At 40.5% G+C, this 18,464-nt stretch overlaps 1 protein-coding gene across 2 annotated transcripts in view; it reads left to right on the forward strand.

Moving 5' to 3' along the window:
* The window catches only part of lama5 (laminin, alpha 5), a 102,795-nt gene that overhangs the window by 33,947 nt on the left and 50,384 nt on the right, over window positions 1-18,464 (forward strand). For both annotated transcript variants that reach the window (XM_034131786.1, XM_034131787.1), the window contains exons 3-7: window positions 2,251-2,368; window positions 5,878-5,996; window positions 6,731-6,901; window positions 7,417-7,514; window positions 16,848-16,963. In XM_034131786.1, the coding sequence (XP_033987677.1) occupies window positions 2,251-2,368; window positions 5,878-5,996; window positions 6,731-6,901; window positions 7,417-7,514; window positions 16,848-16,963 (622 nt within the window). The remainder of the gene's footprint in view (window positions 1-2,250; window positions 2,369-5,877; window positions 5,997-6,730; window positions 6,902-7,416; window positions 7,515-16,847; window positions 16,964-18,464) is intronic.

The raw sequence follows: 18,464 nt of genomic DNA on the forward strand, positions 1-18,464 counted from the left end.
ATCCCTGTTGGTATAAAGGCTTTGAAATACCCTGAAATGTATCACTGCATCCTCCGTGTGGGTCAAATGTCATGCTATCTAAACACGTCATGTATGTAACATGTCATGACCTGCAGTGGAGCTGAAAAACGAAACTCTTCTGTACCTTTTGTGATCCAAGCTTTAAAACATCATCTTGTTTTTCAAAGTGTTGTTTAAGGCAAAAGTCAAAAAATAGCTTCAGCTCTAAACTCTCAATACATCACATTTGTTTAATGCTCTGAATTGGAACTCTTTTAAATTGCATTGTCCCTATCTAAGAACAATATATACAATTTATTTCAGATTTGACAGTTAATAAGGGGATAGACAGATGGTGAATGGGGAACAACAACAGTTCCTGGCAAAGACCCAAAGGAGGTCGTAAGTCATAGTTTTAATCTGATGTGAGAAAAACCTTTTTGGTCAACAGTGGATGAACTGATTAGACTTTAGAGGTCAAGGTGTGTGACCTCCCATCCTTCCAATTCCCATGAAAGAAAGATTCCAGGAACCTTATTGTGGCGGTAATGTTCACACAAAGATGAACTGATTATGTTTTCTTGAATGATTGGACTACATTTTGGTGGTCAATGGTCAAAGTCACTGTTAAATCTTGGAGCACGGGTTGGGCCATGACTCGAGGATTCAGATGCTTATTATGGCAATTAAAAAAAAAAAAAAAAAGAAAAAAAAAAATTATAAAGTTATGACATTTTGTAAAGACTTAGTCAAAAGAACAAAACCAGAGCAAAACTCATCTGTTCAACATAGCCTTCCAACAATAACTCACTTCCCCCCCCCCTGCAATGTAACACTTCCATTTCTGCCCCCTGTTTTATGTTTTTACGTCTTATCCTTATATGTTTCTTTGCAAAGCGACCTTGAGGTCATGAAAGGCGCTATATCAATTCAAGTTATTATTATTAGTATTAAAACAAATCTTTTGCCGGTTGGAAAAAAACGTTAAATATATTTTGTAGAAAAGGTGTTGCATCTTTGATGAAAATGACTTCTCATGTGATCATGAATATTTTTCCTCATACTAAATCAAGACAGGACAAACAATTTCACAACCCAAGAAAGACGTGAATAATTACCATGTTTTTGCAGATTTATAAAAACTCAATGACTCAAAACTGAGCTCTCAACACTCTCCAACGCACACAGGCAGATGTAAAAATCGGAGGTGATTGTGATTAGCTCTAATATTATTACGTGCGTCATGGTGTTATTCCAGTGTGTTCTGTTTCAACTGGGGAGCGATTTCAAGGTCCGACAGACAAAACAGTGCAGCTGAACTCCCCCGTGCCCAGGAGAGCAGTTTGTCATCGCCGTCTGAGCAGCTTCAGGAAATGAATGAGGGATGACAAGTGGAAGAGAGGAGGCTGAAACCTGAGAGTGTGATGGAGCAGCATCTGGTGCTCATTACTGACAGGAATCAGCTTTTTGATAATAACGTACATGTAACACGACAGATCAGACGTACTGTAGTGTTTGACGTGACTCAGGAGGGGAGAAGTCACACAGGTCAAATGTTGAGGTCACCGTGACGGCTGACTTGAGTTTATTAGAAGCTGGAAGTCTTTACCTTGTTCACCACAATTGATTTTGATTAGCTCATGTTGTTCTCTCCTCACTTTAACCATTTGCATTCCCTTTCCCCTTCATTTCCTTTCATTTCCTTTCATTTCCTATCCTATTCTTGCTTTTCCTGTCTTTTTATTTATCCCTTTCATTTCCTGTTTTTCCCATTTAAATGTTTTCTTATCAAGTCCTTCACTGTCTTTCTTTTGTTTCATGTCTTATCCTTTCCTTACTCTCCCTTCCGTTTTATTTTCATATATTTTCCTTTCATTCACCCTATTCCTTTGTTTCCTTTTCTTGCTTTCCTTTCTCTTTACAATTTATATTCACTCCTTCACTCGTTGTTTCTCTAAATGCTCATTAACTGAAATGTATTTCCCTTTGTAACCGATCAGTTGTGTCCTGCGTGTATTCCACTTTATCGACTAAATGAAAGTAAGGAAAGGGATAATATGCAGATTTTAAATGAGGAAGTTGTCAGTTGATTAATGACACTCGACATACGTATCATCATACATTTGTACTGCAGCTGGGTGTGGGATTTGTCTGAGTTTTTTCCTCTCTTTCTCTGGATAAAGTTCAACAAAGTCATACATGTTTGAATATGTGATTAACTTGAATGTCCTCCTCTCTGTCTCCCTGCAGCTCTTCCATGTGGCCTACGTGTTGATTAAGTTTGCAAACTCTCCCCGCCCCGACCTCTGGGTTCTGGAAAGATCCGTGGACTTCGGGCAGACCTACAAACCCTGGCAGTACTTTGCCTGTGAGTCCATATATATATATATATATATATATATATATATATATATATTCCTCTACATACACGTGTGTGCCTCCAGATGTTTGGTCACTTGGAGCAAACTGAGTCAAATTCCATCAGCATCACCTCATGCTTACCTAACCCCCCCCCCCCAGGCTTCTTCTTAATTCTCCCTCTAATCTCAGAGTTAAACAGCAGCCTCGAGGGCAGGCGGCTGATTGTCTGTTGGTTTGGTGGTCAGGGTATAGTGGGGAGGGGGTGGTCATTACATCCTAGAGCTGCCCACTGATTGGCTTAGGCAGCTGTCAGTCTACAGGTGGGCTGCAGGGGAATTCCAGGCATGTCTGCTTACAGGCCGCGGCTTGATGTTCACCTGGGGAGAAGTGTGTGTGTGTGTGTGTGTGTGTGTGTGTGTGTGTGTGTGTGTGTGTGTGTGTGTGTGTGTGTGTGTGTGTGTGTGTGTGTGTGTGTGTGTGTGTGTGTGTGTGTGTGTGTGTGTGTGTGTGTGTGTGGTGTGTGTGTGTGTGTGTGTGTGTGTGTGTGTGTGTGTGTGTGTGTGTGTGTGTGTGTGTGTGTGTGTGTGTGTGTGTGTGTGTGTGTGTGTGTGTGTGTGTGTGTGTGTGTGGAGGGCATCAATAGGCATTATTAAAAACTACTCCAGGTGTACCAGATGGCAGACAAATTAGATCTTCAAAGTTTGAAGGACAACTTGGACATTCTTCAGCATACAGTCGGTGATCTTCACTTTTAAGTTGACAGATTTCTGGTGTATACATTACTGCATGCATGCTACTGTATTGTTAAATGATTTCCAAACCAGATTGAGAAGCCTGCGAGTTGTTGTTGATCGGGAAATTGCCTGTACATTAAGTAAAAAGCAAATATCTGCAGCCAACAGTCACGACATTGACTAGTTTCAGGTCGCTTTGATGGAAGATCCTGCAAGCAAAAATGTAAACCTTTTCACATTTTTGCAAGCCCACCTTTTAGGAGATGATCTACATTTTGCTTTTAAGTTCAATTTTCCCAGGTAGCCAAACATTCTTGTCCCAGAAGCTTTCTAAAAAGTTGCAAGATGGTTCCCGGGCTTATGACGAACCGTTGACAGACACCGACCATCAGCTGACCTGAACTCGCAAATTGCTTATAATTTTCTGCTGAAGTATGCACCCCCGAAATCCAATCACATTTGGTCGCCTATATTCTACGGAGCCAGTTGGCAATTAGTCCTGTGGAGCCAGAACAACACTGAGTGGGAGGTCCGCTCCTGTCTGCTGAGAAAAGTTTATTTAATCTGAAAATCTGCTTAATATCTTGGTTAGATCGACTCATTAACCTCCCATAAATTGCGCAGCCCTACTGTAGAGATCGCTTTTTACAAAGTAAAATATAAAACACTTACATTTCACCCAGAGGGAAGGCAACAGAATGTGTGTGTCAGTGTGTGTGTGTACAGTAAACAGTTCAGAGTAAATTAGTGTTGGCCTCAAAGCTGTAAATCTCAAAAGCTATTTCACAGTTTGAGTTTGAACTGCTGCAGCTGTTAACTGCAGACACACACACACAGACACACACACACACACAGACACAGACACACACGCACACGCACACGCACACACACACTCTCCAATAGGGGTGGATCTTGACATTATAAAATCTTCTTCTGTGTCAAGGACACTTCAGAGATAAAGTGAAGCGATTCTGGGAATGTGCTCTGTGATTTCATGAAGAAACAATGTGACTTAAACCAGCTGAAGTCTCAAACTCTCACACACACTTTTACAGTTTGAATATTCCTAAAAGGACGAGGAAAGCTTCTCTTAAGCAAGATGGACCAGCCATCGTTCATAGGATGAGATTTAGGCCCCGCTCACACGGGACCGTTTGCGTTTATGCACAGTATGCGTATTCAAAAAAGTCTTCCGTTCACATGCATTAGTTTCATTTAACGTGTCTGTTCAAACGAGGCCGCTGGAAACGCTGTAGTACATATGCCGTGCCTGTAAGTGGCGCTGTAACTTCCGCCAAAATACACCAAAAGCAGCAGAAGAAGACCCAGAAGCAGCCGCGCAACAATGTTGCCATGGCTACCCTTCCAGTGTTGCCAACTTGGCGACTTTCTCGTTAAATTCGGCGGCTTTCCAAACCCTCCGGCTACTTATTTTTGTCAAAAGCGACTAACGACTAATTTAACGACTTGTAATGGTGTTATTAGGGACTTTTCTGGTGTTTGGAGACTCACATATTGTTCAGCAGTTAACGAGCCGCGGGTGCTGCCGTGAGCCCCTCTGCCCTCCCATAGTACTCACAGGCGCTCACCCCGCAGCAGCTCAGCTGCAGTCAGAGCAGAGAGGAGACAGCCACACTCTCCCGCGTCGAGACGGCAAATGAATTGCGCATGAGCGGGATTTAAATGTAAAATGTAAATGTTTCTCAGAAAGAGAGATATTCTCTACAAACACCGGGTGAGATCCTCCTTTGTCAATATAATGGATCAATGCATGAAATCTGACTCTGTTTATTTTGTTTAAGGAGTATATTGGGCGTTAACAATTCTGGTTTGCCTTTTATAATATTATTTCATTCAAGAACCCCTTGTGCGTTTAATTAACACAGCTATTTTTGATAGTTGCTACAGCAGTGAGCAGGAGAGGTGGGGAGAGGTGGGGCTATCGCAATTTTTTCAGGAAATATTCGTATAGAGGTGATTACACAGACTCGGTTGACCCCCCAGAGCGTTTCGTTTGCAAATCTATCCACCTTGGGACCCGTTTGTGGGGTCAGTTTCTATCGGCCTCGTGTAAATAATAGGGCTATACGCACGCGAAACTATGCAGATACAAGCAGTTTTCTCCTCATGTAAACGGCGCCTAAATGAAATAACATGAACTTGAATGAACTTTAGTACGGATTGTAAAATGTAAAAGGCATGTTAATTATTTGGACTAACGATTAACAGCAAACGAGTCAACCACAATTTTGATATTTTTTAAGTAAAAAAAAAAGTTTTAGGGATGTGTGATGTGTGATAGTAAATTATTTGTCATTTATCTCCTTAGCTTCACAAAATTGAAGATTCTATTTTTTTATATCCGTAAAAAAAAAAGGATATATTTTTGTCATTCTTTTCAGATTTCATGACATTATGATTTGGTTTCTTTCTATGTTAAAAATGATTAATAAGTGAATCCAAATACAATCTGTAGTTTCTATATTTATTCTCCACTTTATTCAGTGGAAGGTGATGAAGGTGCAATCCAGCTGTTGTGAAGCTGAACATGCAGCTGGGTTATATTTAAGTGAGGACTAAAATACAGAGACCCTCCTCTAATTATCACACTGAGACTCATCATTAAAATGCCTCAAGATGGTTCACACTGCTCACTTTTAACATGATGGGATGTTCACACGTTTGCAAACATGAGGTTAAGACTGATTAGAAGATTCTCTTTTCTTTCTCCCCCCTTTCTGTGTGTGTGTGTGTGTGTGTGCGTGTGTGTGTGTGTGTGTAGCCTCAAAGAGAGACTGTATTGAGCGTTTTGGCCAGCAGAGCATCGAGAGGATCAGCAATGATAATGACGTGATCTGCACCACTGAATACTCCCGTATCGTCCCGCTGGAGAATGGAGAGGTGAGTGTGTGTTTGAGTGAAAGTGCTTGAACGTCCCCGCCACACCTGTAGAGCTGAAGAAATGTGTCTGTGTATCTATTAGATGATCAACAGGAAAATTCCCACACACTAAATGTAATAAGTTACTTCCAACTACTCAAATGTAATAATGTGAGGTTATGTGACCTGAATGTCTTAAAGATTTGGACTCGATACAGGAACATAGTGATAGACATTTTGTTTACTATTTTTCGGTATTTCATAGATTAAAAAAACGAGTAGATTAATGAGATGGATACAAATATATTAGAAGACACATTTTACATGTATAATAATAGTTAGTTGCAGCACTGAACATTAAGCATATGATTTGCATATCATGTGTGGCCTAAACATCTTCTCTCAAAGTTTTTACACATATTTTTTTATATTAACTTTATTTTGAACAAGAGGTTATTATAAATGATTTGGAATGTTCTATATTCATCCTAAAATTGTATAACAAAACACTGAAATAGGGCATGAGGATCCAGAGCAACATGTAAACACTTTATGTATTAGTCAGGAAAACCATCCTGTAGTAAGATCATGCAATATAGAATCATTAACATAGATTACTTTGTTGCCATGGTATCATATTGTGAATACTTTATGTTGGATTTGGTTAATACCATCCCTCTCTGTGGGGACGTTCCCAGGCTGTTATCTTTAATATTTCCACATTGTTGCTCAGCTGATAGTCTCTCCTCTCCAAGGTCGTGGTGTCCTTGGTGAACGGTCGGCCTGGGGCCATGAACTTCTCCTACTCTCCGGTCCTCAGGGACTTCACCAAGGCAACCAACATCAAGCTGCGCTTCCTGAGGACCAACACGCTACTGGGACACCTGATGGGCAAAGCTCTGCGGGACCCCACTGTCACACGCAGGGTAAAGAAATGGGATACACTAGGACTGATATGTTGGTGTCATATTCTTCCAAAAAATTACTGATAAAAGAAAACACTTCTGCTTACAGCTTCTCATGCACATGAAACGATTCCCTGGTGCGTGCAACAAAAAGAGTCAAATACAAACATCTTTATTACAAAAATGTATATATTTTATATACATATAAAACGTATTTCCAGCTTTTAATTAGCTATTATTCCTAAAGGCACTACAGTTTTTCTGTTAATACATTCATTTTTGTTCTTCTTAGTTCAAATCCAGCATTGTTTACCTCCCTGCACATTACCACCAATTCTTAATTAATTAACTTTTGGATACCCTCTTACTTTTTAAGATCAAAAGGTAAAAAAAATGGCACTGGTAACATTTTTTTATAGGAATAGTTCAACATTTTGAGGAAAAAAATATTTCTGAAGGACAACTTGCTTGAATATAAACTTTTTTTTTCTCATACTGTGTATCTGAATATTGTGTGTATTGTTGTGATTTTACAGTATTACTACAGTATCAAAGACATCAGTATCGGAGGACGCTGTGTGTGTAACGGACACGCTGAGTCCTGCAACGCCAAGGACCCCAACGACCCCTACAAGTAAGAGAGCAATGTATACACACCCCTCAAACGATCAATAACACACACACACACACACACACACACACACACACACACACACACACACACACACACACACACACACACACACACACATACCATGTATACATCACTTCAGGGGACATTACATTGACTTACATGCATTTCCTGGAGACTTATCCTAACCTTAACCATAACCAACACATGCCTAACCCTTACCCTAACCAAGTCTTCACCCTAAAATTAATGATTCCCTCCATTATGTCCCCATAAGGGAGGCGAGTCCCCACACGTGACTGTGTAAACAGATGTAGGTCCCCACAAGGATAGTAATGCACACACACACACACATGAGGGAATCAGACTGCACTGTTATGACTCACAGGCTTGTGTCAAACCAACTGTTTTGACTGGATTTTGTAGATCAAGGCCTAGGCTCCACGGGAACAAAAACGGGTTGAATCCGCATATTTCTCATGCGTATAGCCCTTTAAGCTCGACGACGCCGTAACGGAAACGTAGAAACAGACCCTGCAAACGACAACGGGTCCAAAGGTGGATAGATCTGGGAACGGAGCGCTCTGGGGGGTCCAACGGGGCCGTGTGGTCGCCTATACGGTCATCCGTTTCTGATAATGACGACGCAATAGCCCCGCCTCCCCCCGCCTCTGCTGCTCACCCCCGCAAAAGTACACTGCACACTGAATTCAGATTATTTATCTTTCTCTCGATATGGACATAAACGCGAGTGAAGTCTAATCTGAGGACGGAGACACGCAGCTCCTCCCGCTGTGATGCAGCGGGAGCAAAACACACACTTCAAGTCAGATCATCACCCTTAGCTATTTTAATTACCTCTCAAACTACCTAAACTAGTTATAAATATGTTTATTTTTACTGTCGAGTCATCATTACAGGATCAGCTGCTGCATGAGACAGACACTGACGCTGTCAGAAGAGAGGAAAAAGAGACAGCCTCCGTGTATGTTATTATTATATATCATTATATAGAGTCGTTATTCATTTGTTTTAAAGCTCAATAAATAACAAAGAAGACCTTTGACCGGCACTTTTATAATTTTGTCCGGAAGATTTAAACTTTAACACACGTTGACCGGCGAAAAACTCTGCCCGGATCCCTCGGCCCCCACCGCGGAGAATAAACAGAAGTGCAGCCATGACAACCATTCTTCTTCGCTGCTTTTGTGGAGGAAGTTGCTGCTTTTGTGGAGGAAGTTACAGCGCCACGTACAGGTTCGGCATATGTACTGCAGCTTTTCCAGCGGTTGGATGTAAACGGAGCCGTCTCGTGGAGCTTGACACAATCCGGTGTATATTGCGTGTGGGCGGAAGGTTTTATGCGGTTGCGTTTGCGTTACTCCGATGCGTTTTGCCGTATGCGTTCCCATGGAGCCGGGGTCCAAGTGTGTGTGTGTGTGGTGCATGTTACAATGACTCAGACGCTTCAACTTGCTCCAACACACACATGCTGTGCACACACACACACACACACACACACACACACACACACACACACACACACACACACACACACACACACACACACACACACACACACACACAGACACATGTTTTAACACACTCAGTGCTGCAAAATGCATGTTGCAAAAATCATATCCCTGAGCTCTGGCTCTGATCTAAAGCAAGGGATTATATTAGTCTTGGCTGTGCTTCCATTCTGTGCCGGTGCACTCTGTGTTCATCAGGAAAACATACCTGCTCATCTGTAAAGCAAATAAGAAGTGAGATTTGTCACAACACAAGAAACCGCTGAGTTTAAAACTTGACTATACAATCAGGGAAACAAATTATAAAGTAGATGCAATAATCAGCAAGACCTTTCAAATAAACACACATCTTTTGCTAACACAGATTAAACCAAGACTCAAATTTGGGCTTCATGCAACTCCTGACTTTTCAAGACTGTTCCACATCTATTTCCCTGGGGGGGGCAAACAACATACATTTTCATCTCATACTGTTTTGTTAAGGAACAACTCTGAAACATCATCAGGTCCAAGCGAAGATTCTCATGATCATGCAGACAATTGGAAGTGCTGGAAAACATGTTTGTTTTTTAATGGGAGTGAAACAGGTGGAGAGGAAGTATTTGAAGGAAGTATTCTGATTACCACTTCCATATAAATAAAGCTCCTGTCCTTTCTTTAGTTTTTATTGTTGAAGCACAACAACAAGACGCAGCCTGTTTTAATGCATGTGGATATACTGTAGACTCTGAGAGAGTTTCCAGATAAGTGTAGGTGTCTCATGAGAAGTGGAAGTGGGCAGTCTGTGATTCATTTAATTATATGGGCCAATGTGTTTGTATTGCACGAGTATTAGAAGGTTTGTGCAAGTGTGTGTGAGTGTAAAGCTAGCTGCAGGCTGTATGGAATCTTTCTATAAACTGTCGTCACTGTCAAATATCCTATATGTCAATTACACACACACACACACACACACACACGCACACACACACACACACACGCACACACACACACACACACACACACACACACACACACACACAGATGTACAGTTCTGTTAAACATCACCCGTTTATCTCTTTTACACACATGCAAATGATGCATTAACACACACACACTTGTACAGACTTGTCTAAGGTATCTGCAGACAGTCTCTCATGAAGCTGCTGGTGTAGGTCTGTCTCTGTTGGTGCACATGAGTGATTTTGGAATTTGTGAGCAAGGCAGGGATTTTAGTGGGAGGGAAGGGAGGCGGGGGAGGAGTGGAGGGAGTGTCACATATTTTGATGTACAGTGGAGACAAATATACCTCTGCTGGGAGGCGTTCGCACTGTGACCCCGACATTCTGCAGGAGATAGCAGTCATTTGTTGAACAGTAGATACAGAGACAGGTGGCTTTATTTAGATCGATGGTTCTACTCTAAATCAGCAGTTGTTAAACTAGGGGCATGATCTCCACATGACAATATGTTAGTAACATATAAAAATGGACTAATCATACAGACATTCTGAGACCACTCTTAAAAATGTTCATGACCTCGATTTACGATAGATTTGCTAAAGTGACACAGTTAGTAATATACATATTAAGAGGCAAGGCAAGTTTATTTATATAGCACCTTTCAACACAAGGCAATTCAAAGTGCTTTACAAACATGAAAGACATTAAGAAAATGGCATTTAAAAACAGTCATTAAAAAGCAAAGATAATAAAATAAACATTAAAAGACAACATACATGGATAAAAGTTACAGTGCAGTTTAAGATATGAATAGTTCAATTAAAAGCAGCGGCAAAAAGAAAAGTCTTCAGCCTTGATTTAAAAGTAGTCAGAGTTGCAGCGGACCTGCAGGTTTCTGGGAGTTTGTTCCAGATATTTGGAGCATAATAACTGAACGCTGCTTCTCCATGTTTAGTTCTGACTCTGGGGACAGAAAGCTGACCAGTCCCTGAAGACCTGAGGGTTCTGGATGGTTCATAATTTAGCAGTAGGTCAGACATGTATTTTGGGCCTAAACCATTCAAAGCTTTATAAACCAGCAGCAGTATTTTGAAATCAATTATTTGACAGACAGGAAGCCAGTGTAAAGACTTCAGAACTGGAGTGATGTGATCCACTTTCTTAGTGTTAGTGAGGTATAGATAGATTTTTTAGTGAGACCTGTAAAGACACCATGACAGTAGTCGAGTCTACTGAAGATAAAAGCATGGACAAGTTTTTCCAAATCCTGCTGTGACATTAGTCTTTTAATCCTCGATATATTCTTAAGATGATAGTAGGCTGATTTAGTAATTGTTTTAATGTGACTGTTGAAACTCAGGTCAGAGTCCATGACTACACCTAGATTTCTGGCGTTATCTGTTGTTTTGAACATTGCAGCCTGAAGCTCAGCGCTAACTTTTATACGAGCACAATTAGTAGGATTTCTCACCACATTCAAATGTGGCGCTGCCGTCCTATATTTGCTGGTGTTTTTTCTTTGCTGTGCCCAACATTTTCATAGTTTTCTCTTTGATTGTGCTTACAATCTGGACCCTGATCGCTGCCTTATCATAGGGTTCTCGTGGGTCATACTGTAAGTGATGATTGAGAAGGATGTATTTGTATTAGCCTATACTTTTGTTCGTTTTTGTTGGGAAAACCTTCTCACTTTGTATGGGCCAAATGCGTTTTTATTGGTTTGGTGTTTAGATACTCTAGTGGAAAGTTCCTCAGGCTAGACTTTAGGATCTTCTGTTACACTATAAGCAGGGAATGCAATAATTCTCAGAATGTCATATCTGTGTTTGAGCCTGTATCTGTAGACACTGAGCAGAGTTCAGCCTCACACACTCCGTCAGGTGTGTGTTTAAACGAAAGCTGTTGAAATTAAACTTAACCTCCTCTGCGTGTCTGTCAGTGTTGGTGGTAGACAGATGTAGTGTGTGTGTATGATGGGTGTTTGTAATATCTTGGTGGGGCCCCAATAGTTACTGTAAGAATACGTGTGTGTATACGTTCACATATCTGATCGCGTGCACACACCTCTTCACACGCTTATCCAGGAGACTTTCTCCCCTACACGTGGAACAAGTTTTTGAACTAAAGGCAGATTGAAATTATTAAAAATAAATCTGTTTTTGTTCAGACTGTTGTATTTGCTTTCTGTTCTCTATTTACATATTTATTTCAACTTGAATACATACTGTTGACAGTTTAGTCAAATCTAATCTTTCCAGGCTTTGAAAGCTTAGTTGTTTTATGTTAAAGCCACTGAACTGGTGCTGACATGCTGAGCTAGTTATACAACCATCTAACATTTCTTCCAAAACACAATTATGTGTAATTTAAACATGCCTTAAATACACTGAGGTGATTTAATGGCTTTGTTTTGTCGTTCAGATTTCCTACAATTTGTAAGCTTGATTATCTTTCTGTCTCTGGAGGGATTTATTTACATGGAGTGAGTGTTTATACTGCCATGATAATGTATGGCAGTTGAACAGAGAGTGTCTGCAGGCTCACGTACAGTAACCTACATATACAGAACCTCCTGAGCGAGGGTCATTTCTGCTTCACTCCCTTTATACAAGATGAGAGATTTCAGGAGATAATGGTAATAAAACACTCTTGCGAGTATATTGGCTACAATCTTAATCCCCTGTAGCTGTAATTACTGTATATGAGAAACTCCCTCTGGAGGGAACTTTGGGATTTTAGCCTTTGCAGACCATTTACATGCACAAAAACCTAACACACGACAGGAAACGGAAAACCCCAAAGACATAATAGCGCCTCTTTAATAATGTTGAGGTTTAACTGAAAATGTAACCAGAGGTTTTAAACATTATGTTTAGCACGGCCTGCATTTACTGTACTAGCTAAAAGGTGTAATTCCTTATGGTACTCTTTGCAGAAGATTACTTTGTACAATGCAACAATCAGGTTTGAGAAGGTTCAGCTGCAAACTAAACATAGGGAAACCATTACAGGGCACTTGTTTCCGTTACTGAAAAATATTGTTTGTGTATGCCCCGTGATTTGGATCCGCTCCAACAATTATTTTTTTCTCATCTGGATCCACCTGGATAAATAACACACATTATATATGTCATAACCATGTCAGCTCATGATAAATGTACCCTTTAGTAATTATAATACATTTGGAATAAGTGGTTTTCCTACATAAAAGAGGATAATAATTAGGTAAAACACACTTCATGTCTAATGAGGCTGAAGTGCAGACATGATGGTGGAGCATGTTGTTGCCAGCTGGCTGCTCGGTATATACATACAGTCTATGTCTATGGTATACGTTTGTCCACATAGATTCTCCTGTTCTGCTCCATTTGGTTTCACTTTGCTGCATCACCTCCAGTTCAGGATCACAGCTCGAGGAGGTGAGGCTACATCTGGGTTAATCATTAGCAGTGTGTGTGTGTGTGTGTGTGTGTGTGTGTGTGTGTGTGTGTGTGTGTGTGTGTGTGTGTGTGTGTGTGTGTGTGTGTGTGTGTGGTGTGTGTGTGTGTGTGTGTGTGTGTGTGTGTGTGTGTGTGTGTGTGTGTGTGTGTGTGTGTGTGTGTGTGTGTGTGTGTGTGTGTGTGTGTGTGTGTGTGTGTGTGTGTGTGTGTGTGTGTGTGTGTGTGTGTGTGTGTGTGTGTGTGTGTGTGTGGTGTGTGTGTGTGTGTGTGTGTGTGTGTGTGTGTGTGTGTGTGTGTGTGTGTGTGTGTGTGTGTGTGTGTGTGTGTGTGTGTGTGTGTGTGTGTGTGTGTGTGTGTGTGTGTGTCATAAGAAAACAGGCTCTTCCGTTGCGTGTTGGGATAATAACTGAACATAAAGAGGAAGGACCTGCAGAGGAAGATGACTAATTCACTTTAATATAGTTTCATTCTCTTCTGTGTTAGCAAACAAAACAAACAAAACATTAATCTATAAATTCCACAAAAGGCTTCCATAGAGTAGAAATTGTACAAGAAAAAAAAGTTAAGAAAGAACAGAGGATGCGAATAGACTTTCAAAAATCAACCACTTTCTCGTCTTCAGAGCCAATCGGCTACGATCTGGACCAATTGAACTGAAAGCCAACACTGTGCTGCAGCTTCATCAGAGATTTGACCTTTGGATACAGCTGTTTCCCACAGAATGGACTGATCTTCCAGAGAAGTGTTTAGTGTGTGACTCTTTGGATATTTTAACCATATTAAAAAGATGAACTTTTATGGGAAGAGCAATCAGTGAGACATGATTCATTTCAAACTCTTCAAACATTCGCTCTGCTTTGTTACTGGCATTTAAACAATTGTAGTTGGGAAAATATAAGTCCAGGGGAATTCTAGTATTTGAAACAGTCACATTTGATATCCTGTTGCAATGTGGTTTATATTTGTATCAAAAGGTTTCACACGTATCCCTAGAGTGTATCTGCACTTGTTTCAGGCAGGTGTTTGATGGGAACACGGCAGGAGGAATTCAAATAAATCCCTCCTGACCTCATCAAGCTGTTGGAGATGCTCAGTCTGGTTTGTGTCAGAGCGAAAGAATGCAGATCTGAAAACTATAATCAATGCTTTGTTTAACGTCCTTATATCCAACAGGTGTGTTATACACGCTGACTGGAGGTCTGTTTAAAGGTTCGACCTGTAGCTGCTGATGTTATCAAGACCGGGAGAAACTCAGCAGTTTTTTGTTTAAAGGCCACGAAACACTGAGTGCCTTATGCATTAAGAGACAATCCTGCTCAGGGTGAATTACTGCTCTTAATTTTACCTTGATAATTGATGTAGTAAAACATGTAAGCAAAGAAAAAAACCTGTATAATTCACAATAACACATTCTCACATCAAATGTATATTTTTTGGTATTATTTTTTTGACTTACTTTTGAGAAGAAAACATGTTCTGTGTTTGATCTTTTCTCATAAGACAGGCATGAGAGGGCAGCTCAAAACTAGTAGAATTGCCCAAAAAAGCCATTGCTTTTCTTGTAATAAAATATCAGTGGACAAAACATTCACAAAAAGCACCTGTTGATTAAAATGTTGCACTTTGAACGCAGAACTTAACATTTTGGTCATGTACAGTAGGAAGGAATATGAAATGGGAAGTGCCGTAAACACAGCCTTTAAGGGGAATAAAAACATACAGTGTTTGTTGAGCTGGAAAAAAGTGAAAGACTACCTTTTCAAATGGTTTCAGAAAGCAGCATGAAAGACAGTCACTGAACTGCAGTAAGTAGAAACATTGGAAATACAAAAGTGACAACCAAATCACACACATCTTCATAACCGTGGTTCCTTTGTTAAACTTCTCTGGAGGTAGATGTACTCTGTGCAAACCATTTAGATATCTGTGTTCTTGTGCAAACGTAAACTTTGTCATGTTCTAGATTTCAGATCAAAGTCAAAGTCAAAAGTCAGCTTTATTGTCAAGAATTCTACATGTTGTACATCCAGAAATCTCGAAATATCGTTTCCCGCAGTCCTACAGTGTGACATATATACATCAAACAAAAAACAAACAGGGCCTAGATAAACATGGTATACATTAAACACAACAAAGGGCTTAGATAACCGGGGTATACAGTTTAAAATGTTAATAATATAATTGAAGTGTTCAAAGTACAGTTTCAGTGTACATTGAAAGTGAAATTCAGCTGAACATCCCTCCTAACTTAACGACTAAGTTGACTGTGTTGCGTCAGGAAGCTGCTGGTCCATATCCAACGAGGGATACCAGGAAGTAGTGAATACGGGTGGAAACCGTTCATTGAAAGTCATTTCCTAAAACGCTTGAACAGAAGCGCTCGCCAGGGAGGAAAGGAAAGAAGGATGGAGAGCGAGAGGGAGGGAGGGGGGTGTACGAGTGAGCGTGTGAATTAAACTGAGAGAGAGAGAGAGACTGAATGGAGGGATCTGATGGTAAAGGTGAAAGCTGGAAACACAATGAGCCTGTTGAAACACAATACACACACACACGTTATCAGCTCAGAGCAGAAAGCAAAACACACCCACACGCTCCATAAAGACATTCAAATGACTTTTACACAAAGTCTGTCGACACCTCAATAGTTAAATAAAGTAATATCAACCAAATAAATGAATGAAATAAACATGAGTACTACTTTAACAAGTGATAGTAGCACAGTTTCGCCACCGTTTGCTTTATCTCTTACTTCAGTTCATTCACATGATGATTTACAAAACAGATGCCATGTTTTTTAAATCAACCTGAAGTAAAACTGAAGGTTGGCAAAAGTGTGTGTTTTCATGTTTCAGGAAAGAGACATACTTTGCTTTTTCCATAAAAGATATAACTTTATTTAATTGTTGGAAAGTATTGGAATTAAACTCAAACCACAGGAATCACATGTGTTAGTTATTATCTTAGACTCCCAACTGGAGTCCTCTGTGTTTGTCTCTCCTTGGTTAAAGGGACTCGTCGACGAGAGAATGGCTTTTAAAGGTTTTCCCTCTCGCCCTGCTGTGTTGTGGCCACACTCGGCATGCCGTGGGTTTACACTCTAATCCGATTAAAAACCGGGGTGAAGCAGTCAGCCGCTGTCGATGAAGGAGAAAGATGAACTCCTTCATTGTTGGGGGGGGCTACTTCCACTTTTCTGTTTCCTTTTGACTCTGTCACACTCCTTCTCTCTTTCTTTCTTTCTTTTTGAAGTGACAGTAGCAGGAATGTGAACTTTGGAGAAAAGTTCAAGCGATGTTTTACCCAAAGCACAATGGGCTGAGATGGGTACATACCAGCCAGTGTGTGTGTGTGTGTGAAGTTTGAAAATATGGATTAAAAGGTTCAAACTTAATATTTTGTTTTCTTTACTCATGCTGTTTACAGGTTACAGTGTGATTGTCAGCACAACACATGCGGCTTGTCTTGTGGCCAGTGTTGCCCCGGATACCACCAGTTACCATGGAAACTGGCCAACACGTACAAGGCTAACGAGTGTGAACGTGAGTAGTAGTACCTGACACAGTGCGCGCCGACTTACAAACACACTTAAGCTTACATGGGAGAACTTGTGCCAACTCTTATGCACTCACACACACACACACACACACACACACACACACACACACACACACACACACACACTTTAAACTGTGATCCTGCAGAGGAATGTGTTGGTTCAACAAAAAGAGTAGCCCTATGTTAATGAAGCTGAACAGACACATGTGCTGCTGTTTGCTTTTGTTATATGTTCACACATCTGAACAGTGTCTCTAGAAAATTCCTGAATATGCTCAACATATTTACAAGAAGAAGAAGATCCGTTTCTGCTCACGCCACATTTCCACTGCACTTATTTGATTTTCGATTTGCTAAAGTTGTAGATACTACCTTGTTCTTTTTCTGCACCACCTTGGTCAAGATGTCAAACAAGCTGATCTGATACTAGACTATAGAGTAACAATTCTGGTGACCACTGATTGGTCAGAGAGAAGCATCACTACTGCAGCTCAGGACATCCTGCACACGTTTTAAAAATATTCTCCTGGACACTGATTTATAAAATGGCGTGACGCAAAACTATGCCTTATGATTGACAATGTGCAGAGTTTCATCTTTTGGTCGCGAGAGTAAAGATTCCCCACAGTTTAATGTACAATCAGCTGGGAATCACGTACATTTACACTTGCATTTGAAATCTTAAAAACACACAATTTGACTCAGGATTTGTGCGGAATAATTTAGTACTAGCTCAACTATCTTTTCTTAAAGTCATAGACATTTCTGATTGGCTTTATGATCACCTCCTTTGAAGCATTTCATCAAGATAATCAGCTAAAAGCTTTGATCATGCCTTAAAACATCCTCTGACTGCGTTCTGCTGCCTTCTGTCCTTATCAAAACTCTGGTTATATTTACATGTGAGAGCAGACTGTTATCAAAGCTGCAGTTATATTTAACAAGGAACGACATGAGTAGCACAATGGCAATAAGGTCACCAAAGGGCAACGTGATATCAGAGACGGAGGATAAGGAGCGCTGGTTTATAAAGCCGGCACCTCTCAGGCGCTGAGGGTCAGATAAGAACAAAAAGCTCTATCAGGGTGTCACAGACTCTGTATGAAGAGTAAACGCTGCTCTGCATTTCATGCATGCGTACATCTTAAGCATTCAGCTCACTTTATCTCAGATTAAGTCAAAGGACGTATGTAATCTCTTTACTGGATGTGTACATGTTCAATGGCGAGGTCAAGTGTGTGCCGGCGTTACACATCTGCTTCCTTTTAGTCACATAATCAAAGGAATCAGTTACTCAAGCACCAACACAAGTCCTTTTCTGGTTGTCTCCATAGTGAAGAAACGTTTCAATTAAGAACTAGAAACATTTAAATGCACAGCTATTTTACCTTGCGTATGTTAAAATCAAACAATTCAGCTTTGGTTGTGTCTTTTTCTTGAAAGATTCTGCAAAAAACTACAAACAGTGTAACGTAATCATCCCTA

This window comes from Trematomus bernacchii, unplaced genomic scaffold (genome assembly GCF_902827165.1).
Source record: "Trematomus bernacchii unplaced genomic scaffold, fTreBer1.1, whole genome shotgun sequence".
NCBI classification, from domain to species: Eukaryota; Metazoa; Chordata; class Actinopteri; order Perciformes; family Nototheniidae; genus Trematomus; species Trematomus bernacchii.